The sequence below is a fragment of the Mugil cephalus genome, chromosome 19 (genome assembly GCF_022458985.1).
Source record: "Mugil cephalus isolate CIBA_MC_2020 chromosome 19, CIBA_Mcephalus_1.1, whole genome shotgun sequence".
NCBI classification, from domain to species: domain Eukaryota; kingdom Metazoa; phylum Chordata; class Actinopteri; order Mugiliformes; family Mugilidae; genus Mugil; species Mugil cephalus.
Window position 1 is genome coordinate 19,519,233 of NC_061788.1, and position 19,222 is coordinate 19,538,454.

At 41.4% G+C, this 19,222-nt stretch overlaps 1 protein-coding gene across 1 annotated transcript; it reads right to left on the minus strand.

Annotated features, from left to right (window-relative positions):
- Positions 1-30: 30 nt before the first annotated feature.
- LOC124996800 (MAM domain-containing protein 2-like) lies at positions 31-14,691 on the minus strand. The gene is made up of 15 exons (XM_047570119.1): positions 14,466-14,691; positions 14,229-14,339; positions 10,748-11,037; positions 8,371-8,455; positions 8,012-8,149; positions 7,148-7,425; positions 5,388-5,481; positions 4,859-5,005; positions 4,039-4,158; positions 3,757-3,902; positions 2,459-2,555; positions 1,767-1,925; positions 1,420-1,673; positions 481-565; positions 31-379 (listed from the first exon to the last, which is right to left on the minus strand). The coding sequence occupies exons 1-15, from the start codon at positions 14,494-14,496 to the stop codon at positions 333-335; spliced, it is 2,082 nt and encodes a 693-aa protein (XP_047426075.1). The 5' UTR covers positions 14,497-14,691; the 3' UTR covers positions 31-332.
- Positions 14,692-19,222: the final 4,531 nt, after the last annotated feature.

A 19,222-nucleotide genomic window follows, 5' to 3' on the forward strand; every position in this document is an offset into this window, starting at 1 on the left:
TGTCGCTGAAAAGAAAAACGAGACAAGGCGTCGAAGCACCTCCTGGTTTTATTTAAGCATTAATCTAATGCATATAAATGTGACGAGAAACGCAGCTTAACGCACAACCTCCGTTGCCGCAGTGCAGAGAAACGCTGACCGTGACGCACGTTGCCGCTCCATGAAAACAGAACTACATAAAAAAAAATAAAAAATTGCTTGCGTCCACATGTTCAGACTGACATGAAGGAGTCGGGAGTCGACAACACTTAGGAGTTGTCTGTAATGTGCAAAAAAACGAAAACATAATGGGGTTCATGCATCCTACACAGCTGCTGTCGTCCTTGCCCGCTCTACTCGATCTCATTGGAGGTTCCCACAGTGGACCTGATCTCCATTTCTGCAGGGAGAACAAAGAGAACACCCACAGAGAACACAAATCTTAATTTCATTTCCTTTTTTTTTCTTTGTTAATCGTTAGTGTGTGTCATAGCTGCTTACCCGGGCAAGGACCACCCTCCAAGATAATATCATCAATGGCAATGTCACTCCTTACTGAGGAGCCTCTGATGGCTTCAAACACAATCTGCAACAGTGAGGAAAATAAACTCAGATGATTTTAGAAAGTTCTTCTAGAATAACTGCATGGAGGTGTAGTTCGGCCTGGTGGTGGAAGAGGAAAGGTGGCGTTAACAAAATGCAAAGTGGTGAGATGAGTCAAAAAAGGTCCCAAAATCAATAGGTTAAGTTTCACTTTTGCGCCTGAGGTGAGATCACTTGCTGACTAATAATGGAAGCAGCTCCTTGGAGCATGTGAGAGGAAGGATTAGGGCTTGTTTTGATCAGTTGTTGAGCTCAGTTGTGCTTATTTAGCTTCCTCTAATCCTCACTATTTAGCTGGCCAACAAGTAAGCTGGAAAGTGACCAAGGTTTGCTATCACCAAGGCGCTCCTCCAGTCCTTTAAACACTTGAGGAGACGAGGAAAGGCCGGGCTCAAAGAGGGGCTTAGAAAGGGGAATCATCTGATTAGTGGCAACAGAAGATGTAAGAAGTAATGGAATAAAAGCACCAACATTATGGGTGTTGTTCCTGCGTGTTAATGCATCTTAAAAGCACTGTACCCACAGACAGAATACAGACTATTTATAGGAGGCTTAACTCATTCATCCCTGTTGTTCTGTTGTTTCAGAAATAAATCATTTTGAGTAGTGTGTTAAGTGAATTCACTTATCTATCTTTACTTGTCTTAAGTGTCTCTGAGAGGGAAACATTTGCTCATGTGAACCAAACTGAAAAGCAATGCACAAATCACTAACCATCCACCAACAAAGTGGTGAAGGCAATTTGTAGTCCCGCATCTTAAAGTTTTAAAAGCGTGCAAAAAAATAATCTTAGAGAAAGGACAAAATCAGCGTGCAGAGATTTTATTCCTCTCTTGCCTGGTGCTGCCTGTCGCTCTGATACTCCACTTGGGCCCTCAGCCAGGCGTAGCTCTGCTCGCCGCTCCGTTTCCACAGCAACGCATCCTCTCCGTCCCTGTGGATGTAAATGACGAGCTGGCCGGTGCCGGAGCCGTACATGTGGTAGTAGAAGCGAAGACACTGAGGCCCCCTGGCTCCCCTAATGGGGCGGGACAGCAGCCGGACGTTCTGACCGGGCAGCATGGGCGACGCCTCCATGTGCATGTAGTGTCCTGTCAAGCACAGTTTTGCGATGCTAACTCTGACCCACATTCTCTGAGTTCTACCTAATGAACGTGCGCCGTAGGGAATAAAGGGATCCTCACCAACTCCCGTGGTGTGGTCTGCTCTGGGTCCGGTGTACGAGGTCGGGGTGGGCCCTCTCCTCCACTCCCAGTCTGCAGCGTCGCCCTGCTTGTCCTGGGTGTAACCACACAGCCCTGCTTCAAAGTTACAGTGACCGGGGAAAGATGACGAAAACAAACCTGCAAGATAAAATTTAATAATACAATAAAAAATAAATGAATTGTGACTCTGCAAAGCTTGTTTCAAACATCAGGATTAGCTCATTTTGGAGGAGCTTCCTAATTTCTAATAATGCTTTGCAAGATGTCCTGGTCAACAGTGGATCAGGATCTCAGTATGAACACAGGGTCCCTGCAGCCGTTATATACAAAAGATCAATATGAAAAAGACTTTTTTTTTGTCTAGGGCTCCTTGTGCACTGTGGATGTTTGTATTTACAGTACAATTATTGTGGTCAAAATGTTGCAAACCAGCAGCTGACCAAATTAGCAAAATCCATGAGTATGTATTAAGTTTTCAGTTCAAGGAGGCCCGTCTTACACAGGATTTAAGTATGCATCAAAAACCACGGCTCCCATCAGCTGAGAGCCATGTACCACTGCGTTTATTCTGATTGATTTGGATGACCTTTTTTCAGTATGGCAGAGGCACGATCAGCTTGAGATCCTATGCAGTCGCGTGCACGAGTCAAAAGGCAGATATCTGGTGCTACCTGGCGTCAGCTCGCAGTCCCCGAGGCTCACGCTGATGTCATCCAGAGCCACGGAGCCGCAGTCCCAGAAGCTCCTGCAGGTGCTGACAAAAACCACCTGAACAGCAAAGGGCAAGAGTGAGCAGAGGCTTCTTGTGGAATTTCCCATTTTACACTGTTCTCCATGAAATGTTCACAGATACATCCTGAACAGAAGCAAAGCCAATTTGTCCGGGCTGCTGTTAACATTCTGCTCTGACTTGTGCGAGCCTCTCAAATCCCTTCAGATCACTGAATCTCGGAGCAATTTTTTTTTTTTTTGAACAGCCCCGTATGCCAAGCGAGGGACAAAAGGTCAGTGCAGGGATATCCTTTGAGATTTTTGGCATCTGGATGAATCCGTTCTCATCTCGCAGCACACATAATGATGGCACTGTTCTGCATCAGAACAGCAGAAGTCTTTTATGAGTGAGTCCGTCCTTTATTTGCTTTTCCATCTGTTCTGTGCTGTTTGGTCCTGGGTTAGTTAAGTCATTACTTTCTTCATGTGAGTTTTCTTTGCTAGTTTATCAGCCTCACATTTCAAAGACTGGTCTGACATGAGAGCAAATGTTTGCATTATTGTTAGGGGCATGTTAGCATGTTTGCTGTAGCATCATGCTTTACATCTAATAGACTGTATATAAATATGGACGACCAGATTCAAGCAAGTAGTATACGTCATGTTAGTTGATGGCCATCTAAAAACTGCATGTTAAATAGCCTTTCAACAATATATGGTTTCATTCTACGTAGTTCTGATCATGTTGTTGCACACAATTTATACAAACATTTCTCCCACCATTGAGTCTTTTTTCAGCCTTTATTCCTTTTATTCTTTTTTCCTTTTTTGCTCCATTATGTGCTTCATTACCAACTAAAACTATTTCTCAATAATAATTTATTTATTCCTGTCTCACTTTCTGCCTCACACAACATATTTTTGCATGTTTTTGTCACATCTGCTTTCGATCCTTCACATGTGTTCGTTGTTCCTATCTTCTTGCTTTCTTTCTTCATGCACTTCTTTATTCCATTTATTCCTCCCCTCGCTTCTTTCTTTGATTTTTAACCCGCTTCTCCATTCTTTCAGTCACCGATTCCTCCTCCTTCTGCTTTCTTTTCTTTCCCTCCTCACTCCCTTCTACTCTTCTGTCCATTCTTTAATTAGACCTCTCCATCTCCATTCCTAGCTCTGTCTTTCTTTGCTTAATCTCCGTCATCTTGTTTCCGTTTTCACTCATTGACAGGGTTGATATTTCCACATCCACTTGTCTAACCTTGGCGGGCCGTGGCGTCTGGAAGGTGACGTCTGCCGCGATCCAGATTCCTCTCGACTTTTCCCCCTGGGTCCAGATCTTCTCCTGGCTGCCGCCCCGCTGCTGCTGCAGATAAACAGCCAGAGCCTGGTCCGTTTGATTGAAACCTGCAGTAGCATGGAGTTATTTTGGTCGATGAGTCAGTCACATAGGCCGCGGAGGAAGATTCACTCACAGGAAAAGAGAAAAAAAAGAGTTCTAATTAATAACTATCAATCTGGTGAGTTTTTGAGTGCCACTCACCTCTGAGGGAGAAGAAAAATCTCAGGCAGTACTTCATGTTCCCAGGCAGAGTTGGACTGACCAGGCGGCTAACGTAGCCGGAGTGTGGGCCCAGCTGGGAGTGAGCCAAAAGGAAGGATCCTGGAAGGAGAAGAGAGCATTTATTTTCTTGCAAAACTCTCTTCCTCTGAATTTGTCGGTCACAAAGGTTCCCGTCACTGCACGCACCTGGTAGTCATCTTGTTTTCACCAGCCTTTCAGTTGCACATTACGATTTGTTCTACTTTCGCTCACATCTGCGTTTTAAAGCTGCATTCATTTATTCTGTGGCATCTTTAAAAAGAAGACGGATGCACGGCTAAATGTGTCATGGCTTTTATGTTATTAAAAGTGTTTGTAATCAGCTTCAGAGTCCAATATTCCCATTTCGCTTTGGCAAACCAAGGAGAAAAATGAGCTGATCACTCTGTGGTCGCTAACTGTGTTTGGTGTCAGGCGGGCCGAATGGAACCATTGAACCTGACAGTAAACGTGCAGTACAAGCAAACCTATGAGCGGAAAGAGGCTAAGTAGCTCAGTAAAGCTGCAGAATTAATGGATTTAAGTCAATTATTCCTCCGATTAAAGTTGCTTAGATTGTCAGACCCATGACTCACTTTTGAAGAATGGTCCAATTTAATTCCACATGGTCACATAAACAAGCCTCTGGAGACACAAACGGATACATACAGCTTTTTTCCCTATGCAAAAGACACCCAGAGACCTAAACAAACTCTGAGGTGGAGTTTCTCTTTGATGAAGGTTTAAATACTGGTGTAAAATCTGTTGCCGTATTTCTCACCTGCCCCCGTGGTGTGGTCTCCATTCCTGAATATGTTGGGCTTCACCGACACTCTCCTCCATGGAGACCCCAGCACCGGGTCTTGGATGTAGTTGCAGAAACCTGACTCAAAGTCACAGTTCGCGATGGAGGGGTCAAACGTCGGTTCTGTGGAATAAATGCATGACATTAGCATGTTGATGTTAAATAAACACTAGTACTTCAGGAATTTTCGCATTTGCATTGCATTCATATTTATTATGGATATAAACCGTTCAGATAATGAATACTTTCACCTTTATGTTGATTCCATGGACATATTTAACATTCTGACCTCTGACTAAATGTAAACCTCCAAGGCTGGCTCTGTGAAATATCTCATAGCGTGCTGCAGCTTCTCTGTAGGGCTAATACAGCTACTAGTCCTTGGGAAAGTGAATGTATTATATAAGAGGTGTCTAATTTATAAATTATTATAAATAATACACCTATTAGATATTCACAATGTTTTAATGGTGGCATTCACATGGAAACTGTATCTGCAGCTCACCCGTGTCTTTGCTGCAAAACTCTGGAGAAAAGGAAATGTCATCAAGCGCAACATGTCCGCCTCTTGGGCTGTTAAACGCCACTTCAAAGACCACCTAAAAGGAGACAGACTCTCGTAAACAAAGCTGTATGCACAAAAGCATTCACAAGTTTTAACTGCATACTTTTTCCATTTGCTAATTTGTTTAGCAGAAGCATAAACAGATAGGTGAACAAGCGAGTTTAAAGGACCAAAGATTAGCTTGGCATAGTCTCACAAATGGAGGCACTTCCACCAATCCAAGGCCACCAGACCCCCCTAACAGGTCCCCCTGCAGGCTTCTGATAATTGATACCAACACACATCCACACAGAAACATTTTTATGAGAGCATTTGCCCTTACTTGAACTGCTTCGGATGTGCATGTGAGTGTTAATGGTTATTTGCCTTTCTGTTAGCCCTGTGATACACTGGCAACCATGTCCATGTGGGGTCCTCATATCAGAAACCTAATGCAGACCAGTAACACCACAACCACAAGCCCTTAATGCTTAAACATAGATGTTGATTGCTGTCCAAAAATGAAAAAAACATGACCAGTGTATGTAAAAAGAATTTCCACACACAAAGACACAAAGAATCCCACTAATATCTATTCAATTTTCCTATCTTTTACTATCTCTTCGTGCTGTGTTCACACCATTGGGTTCACACTAGTGTCGACAGAACAACAAACTACAATTCCGAAGATTTAAAGCTTTGAATGGACACCCATTTCTAGATACACAACAAGCTGCATAGCAAACTCGAACTGCCCTAAAAAGATTTTAATGCTCCAGTGGCACATCAGTGCAGTTGGCTAGGTCTTTTATTTCGGTACTTTGAATGCAGCATGTCGCTCATATAAAAGTCATCAGTTCCAGTGAAAAGGAATTGTAGCCTCTGGCTGTTTCGCTGCTAGTGTGAACACAGCATTATGTCACCGTCATATATTTAATTTTAGTGTTGATGAAAATTGTTGAGCAGTGAAATGTGTGATAATTACATCCCCCACAATTCCCTTGTGTTGGTTACATGAAGTAATGATGGGAGTTACTTTGTAGTTTGTTGAAGAGAACTGGATCTTTTCGATCTCTTCCTTTCCAAGAACCTTTCCATTGTTCATTTTTATTGTGGTGTTAAGATTGTTTGTGGACCCTGGTTTGAAGGATGTAGATGATTTGCGAATGTTGCACATCTGTTTTATTCATGCTTTTATTGCTAAAGTTCATCCAAATATGCCGCTGCTGCTATCCCGACTGTAGGTCACCTCAGCCTAGCCATGCAAGTATAACCTCAATGTTTAGGGAGCAAAGGTAAATTGTTGCAACAGAAAATGGCCTTTCCCCTTCTAAAGTGCATGGAAAATATTACAGTCATTCTTTTTTTCCCTCAGTCATTCAAACCAAAGAACTGGTGTCATGTGCAAAGAACATAACATCCCCAGACTCAAGATGTCATCTTTCAGTGATCTGGACAAGATGTAACTGTTTAGCTAGTTGAACTGGCTCCACTTTTTTGAGACTTCAGCCTTTCATTTGCATTGCCCAGTTACATATATGGTTAATATGCTTCTCCTGGATCTACAGGTATCTACTTTAACCACCATAGCTACCATGAGCTACTTGGTCACATCAGACCAAATGTGGCCGTGGCATCATTGTATAAACTTACCTTCCTCAAGTTACGCTCTTGCTTTAATGTCTGTCACATGAACACATTTTAACAAATTATACACTGACCTGAACTGAGTACGGTGCTTTCAAGTCCACCTGCACCGGTATCCATTCTCCAAGAGTTCCGCTCCAGTCGTTCTGGTTTTCTGGCTCAGCCCTCCAAAGCTCCTGGTACTGGCCCAGACGGTCCCGGGTGAAAACAGAAAACAGGTTTCCTCCGTCCTCGCTGCGCTGGTATTGAAAACTCAGGCAGCCGGACATGGGCACCATCGTCATTGGAGACACCAGTTTGGCAACTTCTTTGAAGGTCTTGGCATAGATGGAGTCCACGTACATGAAGTGGCCTGAAAGGGATTCAGGGACTTCACTGACATGAAACTTGAGAGGTATGGCTTTAGAATTTCCTTAGTGATTTCCAAATGTCCAGGCATCTACAGATTTATTGAGCCATTTTGTGGTGACGGTGCTGGCAGTATTTAAATCACTATGTTTCAGTCTGAAGAAGGTCTGAAGACATCCAGGTCATCATTTATCCCAAAAAAAAAAATACAAACAAGGACAGCTGGACTTGTAGAGTTTCTTGAAGACGTTTTGCCACTCAGAGACTAAATAAGCTACTTGGATGAGTACGTCTTCAAGAAACTCCACTAGTCCAGTTCCACTTGCTTTTAGATCTTTTTGGGTGTCCCAGTAATAAGTTTTCAGTTCCAATATTTACAACAGTCTGTTTTGGGCACGATTTGAATTACGATCTATCGTATTTTACTTGTATTGAGCTCGAGCAATACAGCGAAGACAGCTCCTTTGACTGGAAGGTATTAAGAGACAAGCTAATGCATTGCTAGGTTTGGGGTTTTGTTTAAAGTAGTGACAGAAGAAATCATTCACTGGTCTATTAGGTAACACTTTTGTATGCACGTCAAACCTCACCTGTTTTGTTGTTGTATGTGTGGTCGTTTGGCATGTTGTTATGAAGGAGCTTGAGACCCCCTCCTCCCACATACCAGTTTACGTTAGCATTCCACTGGTTACTGTATCCACACAGATGAGACTCCTCGAAGTTACACTCTAGAGACACACACACATGAGAAATCAACAACAGAGCTCCAATAAAGGACGTGCGTGCATAAAGTGTTCATGGCGTGGTTAATTTTCCAATATGTTCCTGTCTTTCTGTTCGTCAGCTGAAGGATCAGTGCACAGATGGTTCTTATCCAGACATATGGGTATAATGTTATTGTTTCAAGAAAGACACATGAGTGTTACAGTATATGTGTGAAGTCACTGACCAAGGCAGTATCCAGGGCTGATGTGGATCTCAAAGACGGCCACGCTGCTCCCAGCACTCAGTCCAGGTTTACCTTCGATGACAACCTAATTGAACACACATGTTCAATAATACCCCCCAACCAATGATAAGGACTGACACAGAAATGATGTCAGCAGGTTAGAAAGAGTGCAGACACAAAAACACAGAAAAATGTAAATTACTTCCACTGCTCCCACGAGTGGTAGATGGATGGGATGGGAAGAAATAATACACAGCAATGCACTTATTAAAACAGGTATACATACTTCAGAGTAGATGAAAGGCTATCTGTACATTATGTCTGTGTGCCATACAACAAAAATATGAGCTAACAGGGGTTTAAATGATCAACACATTTATCACCAGCAATGAGATTAAATGCTTTGTACATATATTATATGTGTATGAGTCACTAAACTAAACTTTTTGTTCATTTCTTTCTGCTTGCTTTCTTCTTCTTTTGAGACTGGTGGCAGTTTTGATACAGAGGATATTACCAAAATCCATAGGAAAACAATCATTTACTTTGAATGCGCTACAGTTTCCCCTTGTTTTAATTAATTATTATTAACATTTTATGTAGGTGGGGTGCATGCTATGTTCACACTATGAGGTACGAAATTACAAAACAGCAACAACAGTGAGGCCTTCTGTGCTGTTGTTGAGTTGCACCTGAAGAGTTGTCCTAACACTTGATGACGTTACATTGACTTTTGTCCATTTACTGAGATAAATGCATGCGACTGGTTGACAAAGTTGGGCCATCAGTAAGTAGCTTTAATTAAAGATGTCTTGTAGCCAATTGCTTTTCAACATTATAATAGAAAACAAGATAAAAATACCACTATTATTTCTGTGCATTAAGCGAGGTACTTGTTAGCATAGCTGAGCTGAAGGCTTGTAAACAGGAGGTTACAGCTATCTCCAAATACGAAAAATATGCGTAGAAACACTATTAAAGTGTAATGAGAATACCGAACTTTTAAGTTGAAGAGGATAATGAAAACGTTTTGTTACATAATTCTTATACATTTGTGACATATTTGTTGGATGCTAATTCTTACCAGAGTCATGCTAGCTGTTTCCATTATGCTAACAGAAGCTAACTATGTCCAGTTTCCAACTTTCTTTTGACTCTTGAGAAAAAAAAAGCAAATAAACACACTGTCAATCTTATTTATTCAGTAAAACAAATGTGATAACAGCAGTTTTAGCTAAAACAAAAGCTTAAAGTATTTTAGTTTTTTTTCGTGAGAAGTTTCAGCTGTGAGAATTTGTTGACTTATGTTAGCGTTTCAGCATGAAGTCTGTATTTGCAACACATTTTGTTTTTTTTTTTTTCCACCCAGGACTGAACTGAAATATGTTTATGCGCTGAGGGGCCCACACAAAGCACAGGTCTGGCATACCATGGTAATGTAGGCCATGACCCTGTCAAAGCCAGCTCTGCCTCTGGATATAATGTAAACACTGCTGTACTATTCCCACCATGTTTATATGATTATAACACACTCCTTAATGGTCTCACTCTGACTCTGCTTGTGTAATGTTAACCTATATCTGTCTTTTCAACAACACATGGCAATGCTTTACTCACCTCCACTATTATTATAAGCCAAAGCAGGTGGAAAAATCAAATACAGCACTTGTTTGTGCTTCAATTACATCGTTAGACACAAAAACAATTTCTCAAATTAATATGGTGCATGTACATTTTCAGAAATCTATACTTCCTTAGACCATATTAGTTTTTTTTTTTTAGGTTGCGTAGCATATCTTGTAAAGTTATAACTTCATTATGTTGCATTTCTTTGTTTGCACTGCCACAACTTTATTTTCAATTTAGTCTTTATTTATCTCCAGTCAGGCAGTAATATACTGACAGGAAAGCAAAGCATTTACCTCTATAACCGCAATACAAGTTTGAAGACATACCGCATATATTAACATTTGTTAACATTTACCTCCCTACTGTGGTTGGATGGCGGGGTAGATGGATCAGTGGGACAACTGAGTGAGGTTCATATTACATAATATTATACAAACTCTAATCAGAATTGGAAGGTCATTTTAATAACAGTCTTGATTATATTATGATGAATTAGTGTTCCACTTGCAAACTACTTGAAAGTCTCAAAATGTAATTGTCACCCAGCCAAAAGGATTTAGTGATTATATTTAAGCTCCTCGGAGGATGAACATTCTCCATTTTGGACACTAAATAACCTTCCTTCTGCTGCTAATGGAATAAAACAGACTTAAACCTTTTACCTATACTGAAACTTTCACTGTGTTATTTATTTATTTATTCATTTCAGGTAAAACAAAGATTAGAAACTAGTTTAGAAGTACTTTACCCTGTAAGGCTCCGTACTGTTTTGCAGGTCCATGCTTGAGATGACCCAGCTGTCAGAAGGCACCTGGCCGCTCCACAGGGGCCTGTCAAAGCTCCTTCCCTCGGTACGCTGCAGGACCTCCAGGCTCCCTGACCCTGAGATCTGGTAGACAAGCCTCAGGCAGCTCCACTCGCCGTTCTCCAGGGGTGGACTCACCAGAACCCCTGTGATCTCTTTCTGTGGCTCAGCACCCGAACCTAAGTTATCCTCCCTGTCTTCACTCATGACTGCGTCTACTGAGACAAAACGGCCTAAACAGAAAGGTGAGATATAGATACATAAAACTATTGATTATACAGCATATGTACCGCAAGATGTATGCATTACAGGAAGTGATTTCAAAGGGAATATAGTCTTGCCTACACATAATGAATACAACGTGGCACGGACACAATATTTTCTCTAGCCATTGATTTCCATTCATTTGTTATAGTAACTTGTTTAGGATAGTATTTACAACCTGCTGTGTTTGTTAGTTCTGAAAATGTATATCAATCTGTGATTAGACTATCATGTCATGGCAGTCATTTAAAAGAATAAAATGTTGTTGTAAATATAATGCAGGTTAACTGGAGCAGTTAAATGGAAAATGGTTAATTCATGTCATGCTGAATTTCATGGCTTTGGGCTTGGTTTTCTATTTCTGCCTTATGACACCATAGAGAATTTTTTCACCTATAAAAGCAATTGGTCATAGTAAGGAAATTTATGCATCGGTAAAACAGAATAGCAGGCACAGGCTAAAACCCATGAAGGCTATTATAGCTCATAAACACTACTGGAATGTAAGATTTATTACCTAGTCAATTTTTTTCCGTAGTAATATCCCAAAAGTCTAACAAGGAAAAAGCGTTGGAGGAAGAAGTGAAGTCTTTAACCTGGTGTGATGGTTGTCATAGTTTTTTGGCAGTTTTCCTTTAAAATGTGCCTTCCCTTCAAGATTACATAGAAAAACTCTTGAGATAATATACAAACTCTGCTCTTCAGCTAGATTCCAGGAGGGGGTAAAATATGGGTCAGAATACACACATCATGTATCATTTTCTACTTATTATCTCTTTACCTTGTAACAGTACAAAAACAAATCATGTTGAAAGCCAGACTGTGATTCCATCTGAAACTTTAGCTGAAACAAGACACAACTAGCTTAGATTCACTAAGTGGGACATTTTATGATTTGAGATTTATGTCCAAATTCGAGATCATATGACTTGATAAAACATGAAATCCACCTCAGCAACTCCCAGCTTATTTTCTGCTCCAGGGCCTCTGAGCTGCCTTCAGTGGTCTGTCATTTATTATTTGTCCCTCTGGAATGCCCTGCTGCCCCAGGGCGCCTATATGCTGACAAACACATGTATTTAGATTTAAACACATTCATGTCAGGACTGAGCTCATTTCACCTTCAGTTTGGACAATTCAGCATTTTCCCTCTTCTTCATCTGCCAATTAACTACAATTGTTTGCATATGTTTAGACTAAAACTTGCGTGATCATAACCAACGCTCAAACCCACAGGAAGTACCGATGAATCAGTATTGATGCTCTCTTTGGACCTAGCGGTACATAAAAGGCATTTTATTGCCTCGACATGACTTCACTCCTCTCACAGCCTCAGCTGAACCGCGCAGAGGGGAGAGGAGGACTGAGAGGGGAGAATAAATAAGTAAGAACCGAGCGCAGCAGCTACACTGACCTTTCTAACAGGCCGTCGGCAATAGCTACAAGATGGAAACAGGAAGAGAGAAAGAAGTTGACGTATCCTAGAGAGAAGACAGGCAGGCTGCAACAGCAGAGTAATTTTCAGGCAAGTATGTGCAGGGATCATGCTGAGAAAAACTGTTTTTTTCCACCAGGGAAAACATGCACCGGAGCATCAGGATTCTGTCATTTAACAAGAAAGTCTGCAGACTGAATTAGTTGATGTCTTTATGACTGATGCTCTTAAGTCATCAATAGAAGTCCTTACTTGGTCGTGTTAACCTTTGATGGGCATGCCTCATTTTTGAAATCCTTCAAACTCTACTAATAATAATTGATTTATTGATTGATCAGAGAAAAAGACTGAGAATGTAATCCACAGACTGTTACCCTAACTTATAACACATGACACATCTTTAGAGGAAATTTAATGGTCATTGGTTGCACAAGTTACAATGAAATTTAGTTTGGCAGCAATCTCCACTAGCAGCTTGAGGTCAGGTATTTATAAGATAAATAAAACTATCTCTATCCAAAGAAGTTAATAAGTAAACTAAAATAAATAACACTTACCAGAAATACTGAAACTCATATTAACTAATTTTTTGCCACTCTCTTATTTTAGTTTTTTGTATGTTAGTATGTTAGTTTGACTAACATACAAGAACAACTGATCCATCCATCTATCCAGCACTTTTGAGTTTTCAGTGGTATGTCTTACATGACCTCACCTTGTCAAAAAACTGCTGCATCTCAACTCCTATCCATCTTTTTTTTAAAAAAACAAACAAAAAAAACAAAACAAAAAAAACAACAACAAAACATATTTTAATATGCAGATACTGGTCTCAGTTTCTGACTAGAAAAGCAAATACATAATATACATAATAGCCAGTCAGGTCAATTACTGTCCATGACCTGGACCTGGACGTTGATGCCTAATTCCACTGATATTTCTGTGTAAACATGGACTGATTTATGTTAAATCTAGTCTTGGGTCAGTGCTACCTGGAATCATACCAGTACTTGTATCTATATGTGGAGCTGTTGTATCTTTAAATTCAAATCATGTCTAAAAGAACCATAGAACTAGTGACTGAGCGAGCAACATGATTCATTTTAAGTTCACGACATTTGCAGAAGCACTGGGTGAGCGCTTTTTTTATGTTACATCCACATGACCTTAGCCTCATAAAGTAGGCCCCGCTACATTTCACAGATAACATGACACAATCCTGCTGCTGGGATACCAACAAGTATCTGTCTCTTGTGGTATTGCAGCCAGATACTTCTTAATAATTTATGCATCGTTTTCTGCTTTCCACAGAGGAGTCTACATTTGTTTTAAATTTGTTCGAAAAGGAAATGTGAGTTCTGAAGAAGTCGTTTTGTTTCTGACGGTAATCCCAGTAATCAAACCATGCGCAGCTGATCTCATTTCCATACATCGGTCACCTTTGATCACTTTACAGAAACAGACGCTGACATGAGTGAGACATGGGTGTGTACAGCCCTCATTCATATCAGCTTGCAGTACCAACCCCACCAGAATGCCTAAATGTGTTATTTCACTGACTCCAGATGTTCAGAGATGCTGGATTCAATGCAGAACAGATGGGCTTCTTTTCACCAGTGTGTTTTAGCGGTACAGCCAAAACCACCACCAAAACAGCAACTACAAGAGCCACTTAAGCTTTTTAACTGAAATTACAACGCTAAAGATGTGGGTTTTTCAAAGTACCATCTTTCTGCAGGGTCCAGCTCGTAAAGTCTGCATCTGACGTGTATCCGCAGGTGTTGGACTCAAAGTTGCATGAGCCTGGCAGCAGCTGGCTGTAGGCTTGGATGGAGGCTTTGAATGCAAAGAGAGGAAAAGAGAGGAGAGAGACGTTATGGTACGTATGAATCATCGACACTGGCATTGACGAAAACATACCCTCATGCACCAGCACTGGCCCGACCACTGAAAAGTACTCACCGGCTAGAGTGAGGAGGTAGAATGGAAGCATTGCAGATCCTACTCTGGAAAACAAAAACCCTCACAGGAAATAAGAAAAAAAAAGTCTTTGCATCCACGGCTGGGGGAAGAAAAACAAGAAACAAGAAGTTTCAGCAAAGTTTGTTTCTGAAGACGTCTCGCGTGTGCGTCGTCTGAGTGACTCTCCAGCTCACAGACTGGCAGCACACTGCAGACTCTCTGTGGGGAGAGCAGGGGGAAGGAGGAAAAAAGAGTGAGGGAGGGGGGGAGGAGGAGGAGAAAGACGGAGAATGATGAGCTGAGGCCAGTGAGGGAAGCAGGGGAGAGAAGAAAAATGGAAGGGCGAAGGGAAGAAGGACTCAGAAGTGGTGAGGTGGGAGGAATGAAAATAGAGCATAGTAATCATGTCACTCACTGTCAGTGTTTGAAACTAACTCTGTGGAGCACTCTTTTTCTAATTTGCTGCCAGCCACTAATCAATCCCAGTACGGAGACAGAGGGTAAATGCTATTCTCAAGGACACATCAGTGAGTGTGATATGATGCTGTCAGTGCCTTTCAGCTCACCTCCCTTTCTACAATCATCCTTCCAGTCTGGGAGATCAGCCCAACGAGAGTCAACAACCACGCCTGTAGCCCTGCAGCAGGGGACCTGGCCCTCACTTGCCTGCCCCCTTAATTGCACCCAGATCATCTCCATCTCCCATTCTACACCCTATCCAAGTTTTTATCCATCCTTGGATGCTTTGCCGGTGCCCGTCTTCGGGGGCATCGCTGGAAGTCCGGGTGGGTCTCCTCATGGTGGTTCTCTGAGGTTGATACCCATGTGCTCCCTCAACTGGGGTGGTGGTTTTCGGGGGCCGGGTCCCCTGACCTGACTCTGGACCCTGGTGATGGTCTCAATCATATTTACTGCCCACATGCATGCGTGGAGTCTCTTAACGGCTCGTGTTATGTCAGAAGAATTGACGAGTCCCGCCTAAGATGGGCTGGACTGTTCTTTCATTACTTCACTATTTACCCTAAGTTTGACTTGGCTCCGGGGACACCTTTACCCTCCTGGACTCTCCCACCTCTTCAGAGATCTAACCCTCTGGACTCCCTTAATCTTGCGTAAGGTGACTTGGAAAGCAAAGGATCCCACAAACTTTTGACTTTACAAATCTGACTCAGAAGTACAGTCTCTGGAGGATGGTGGGATCCAGCAGTGTTAGTCTGTAATTGGAACAGAAGAATTCTGTCCACTTACTCAAGTTACCTCCCTTTTTCTCCTCAATAAATCGGGCGGAGCATCTGGGCCTTTGGACTAGATTAGATCTGTACTTTGAATTGGAATAGTCCTTGTGCAGCAGTGAGAGTCCACAATAATGCATAGTGATAACCTCTTATGGGGGAGAAGCTTGTGTCATCCCGGCTTTGGGTTTCTTTTGACCACAATCTTAACCACTAGTTGCAAACCAAGACAGCGGTCCTGTCAGTCATATTTAAATCACATAGTAGGTGTTTTTTTTAGGAGGCAAACTATAGCACTTATTTAAAAAACAGTTGTGAATGCAACATTTTGGCTGTCTCTCAAATTTTGTCCCACTGTCAATTTATTTGAGTGCACAATACAGTTTTAAGTGTTTTGAGTTTATGCATTTTCTCTGATGAGGTTAAAGGATATTGCATGCAACGATGCACTCCAGACTCTGTGGTAAAAGTTTTTCCCACATGACCAAAGCCAGGTCTATAATCAAACGTCTTTCTGAGCGTGGTGGAACTTGACTGACTTCAGAGCCCTGACCTCAGCCCCACACACCTCAGCTGGAACATGCAGCAAATGTCCACAGCAGGACTTAAAATTCTTGTTGAACTTGTTTCTGGAGTGACTGTTTCATTGCTTAGGGTGATACCTGAATACACAAATGATCTAAACTCTATTTTTCCAACTTGTAGGAAGTCAAAACATTTTGAAACCATCTAAAATATCTGTGCTGTGTTTCGTCTTAAAACGATAACGCGCTTGATGTACTGCCAACAGTGAATTATACAAACAACAATGTTTGCAGACTTGCACTCCCAAGTGATTAATAGAAACACTGAACTTTCAGTTCAATGTCCTAGAAGAAGAGGAATTAATTTGAGAGATAAAGGAGAGAAAAATGTGACATGCAGAATATGACAAGCAAGATCTCTTATCTACATTTGTGCCTCCCTGACCAATGTGCTTTGTCCACCTCTGTTGGTTTTTCTTTTGACATGGTCAATATTCTGACTTCCTTTCTCCTTTGTGGTCATCAGCCTTTTAACAAGGGACCATGAACACATTCAGACCAGATGTGGAACAGAATTGTCCCCCTGGTTATGTAGTCAAAAAACCCAACTGCCGCCATCAATAATATTTGTTAGGAAACACAGAGTATCTCAGTTTTCTCCTGCTGATTTTTTGAGGAAAAAAAAGGCCTCAGGAAATATTTTCAAGGTCAAATGCAAACAGTTCTGTTTGCTCAAGAACAGACGACTCCGAGTGGTCTTCTCGCCCATGTTCACAGGCTTGTGTCCAGAAGGTTTCTGCATGTATTCAGCTCCACGAACATTTGTGCTTTTCAACTGCTTTAAATTTCTATCTCCCATCAAGCAACGGTCATCCGTTTAATTTCCTGGTTGCCTGTGTAAACAACAAGACAGAGATTCAATAAATAACCAAAGGCCGCCCAAACCTGTCATGTGCATCGCATGCTGAAGTTATTGTTTGTATGATGCTGCAGTTATTACTCGGTATCCTCACTGTGGGATTCACTGCCAAAGAGATCTGCAAGTTATGTCCCCTCTGGCCCTCCAGCCTTCTGCCGGGAACACCTCAGACTACCGGCTCTGCTCAGAAACCTTTAACTTTAATAGTTGGGAAATGGGAATTGTGGACAACAACCAGTATCTGGTTGGAGTATAAACCTGGCACAGATCGTGCACTTCAACTCCATTAGTTAGGATAATCAATAACATTTTAGAAAAATGATCTGAAGTCCAGTTAAAATTTAATGAAATCCTTGTTTTTCCCAGATCATGTCAGCCTTTAGCTCACTGCAATATCTTCATCCCAGTCAGTGTTCTATTGATAATACTCAAACGCAGACACAGGGCGATGGGGACTCAGAGCTTTGTGTGTACAGTATAAACACATTATGTTGGGAGTAAATGTGTAGTTTATTTCCCTATTCTTATAAAATATTCACTGATGATCATAGTGAATACTGTAATGCGGTAACAGCGACAATGGAACAGACGCAATAGTATAGTAATAATAGAAAATTAAGACACACAATAAATACATATTTATGTAAATATTAAAATATATCACTCCTTAGAGTGTCTTTGGACGTTCACATTATAGACTTTTACGATTGCATATAAAGTCTGACATGATGTAGTCACCTGTAATTTTTTTCAGTTGACATTAATGACTTGTCAAGAGTTAATTTGTTCTTAATGTTTTTTGACATAAGTTGTGTCATGCAGAGGCAGGGTTGGTACACGGTCCTCTGGTTCTATTTAACTACTGTTCTAATCCATATCATGGCAATAACCACTCGGCTAAGTAAAGGGAAACATGAAAACATGAAGGTCAGTCACTCTGGAGAATTTCAAGTTGAAATTAGAAGGTTGAATGTCCACTCATGTGCAGTCGCAAAAACCAACAAACACTAATGACTTTTGATGTGAAAGCAGTAAAACTGATTCTCATGAGGAAAGTGTACTGCTGCAGAGGATACGTTCACCGGAGTTACCAGTCTCAAGGATTATCTTCTTTAAACACAGACCCACTCATTTTAGATAAACATTTTAAGGTTTTATCTATGTATTTATTGAATCTACCCATGATTGATGATTTTGTGATCTATTTTTATGCATCCATGCACTCACTGTTTCCCAGGCTTGCTTGTTTATTTGATTCATTGACTTGGTATGGGAAGCATGTGGAAAAGCTGCAAATGAATTTCCCCGTTGGGATTAAGTTCTCTGAATTTGAATCTCAGATTAGAGCCCATATAAAGGCTTCAAGTGGCAGACACATCTCAACGTCACCCGCTCAGAGTGTGCCGCATAGCTGGGGCCTTGAAACACAAAGAATGGGCATTAGACTGGTGTAAACCTGTAGTTTGGTCTGATCACATTTTTTCCACATGCCATATCTTTGTGAGATGTGAAAAAGGTGAGCAGATGGTTTCGACATGTGTAATTCCCACCATGAAGCATGGAGGAGGCGGAGGAGGTGTGATATTGTGGGGGTGCTGTCTTGGAGACACTGTTGGTGATTTAGTTAAAAATTCAAAGCACACTTAACCAGCATGAACTCAACAGCATTGTGCAGCGACATGACATCCCATCTGGTTTTGCTTAGTAGGACCATCATTTGTTTTTCAACAGGACAATGGCCCCAGATGACCTCCATGCTATGGAAGGGCTAAAAGACAAAGAAGGAGAGTGATGGAGTGCTGAGTCGGATGATGTTTCCTCCAATGTCCTCCACAATCACCTGACCTTAACCCAGTGGAGATGGTTTGGGAAGAGTTGGACCACAGAGTGAAGACAAAACTAGCCGCATGTGAGAGGATCATGAAGCTGATTGAGAGAATAGCAATCAAGTGGACAAGCTGTCATCAAAGCAAAAGGTGGCTCTTCAGATACTGATATTAGAAACACTCTTAGAAAGTTAGAAATAGTCACAAATCAATAGTACATACAATTTCAATTGTATTAATTCAACATAAAGGTGTA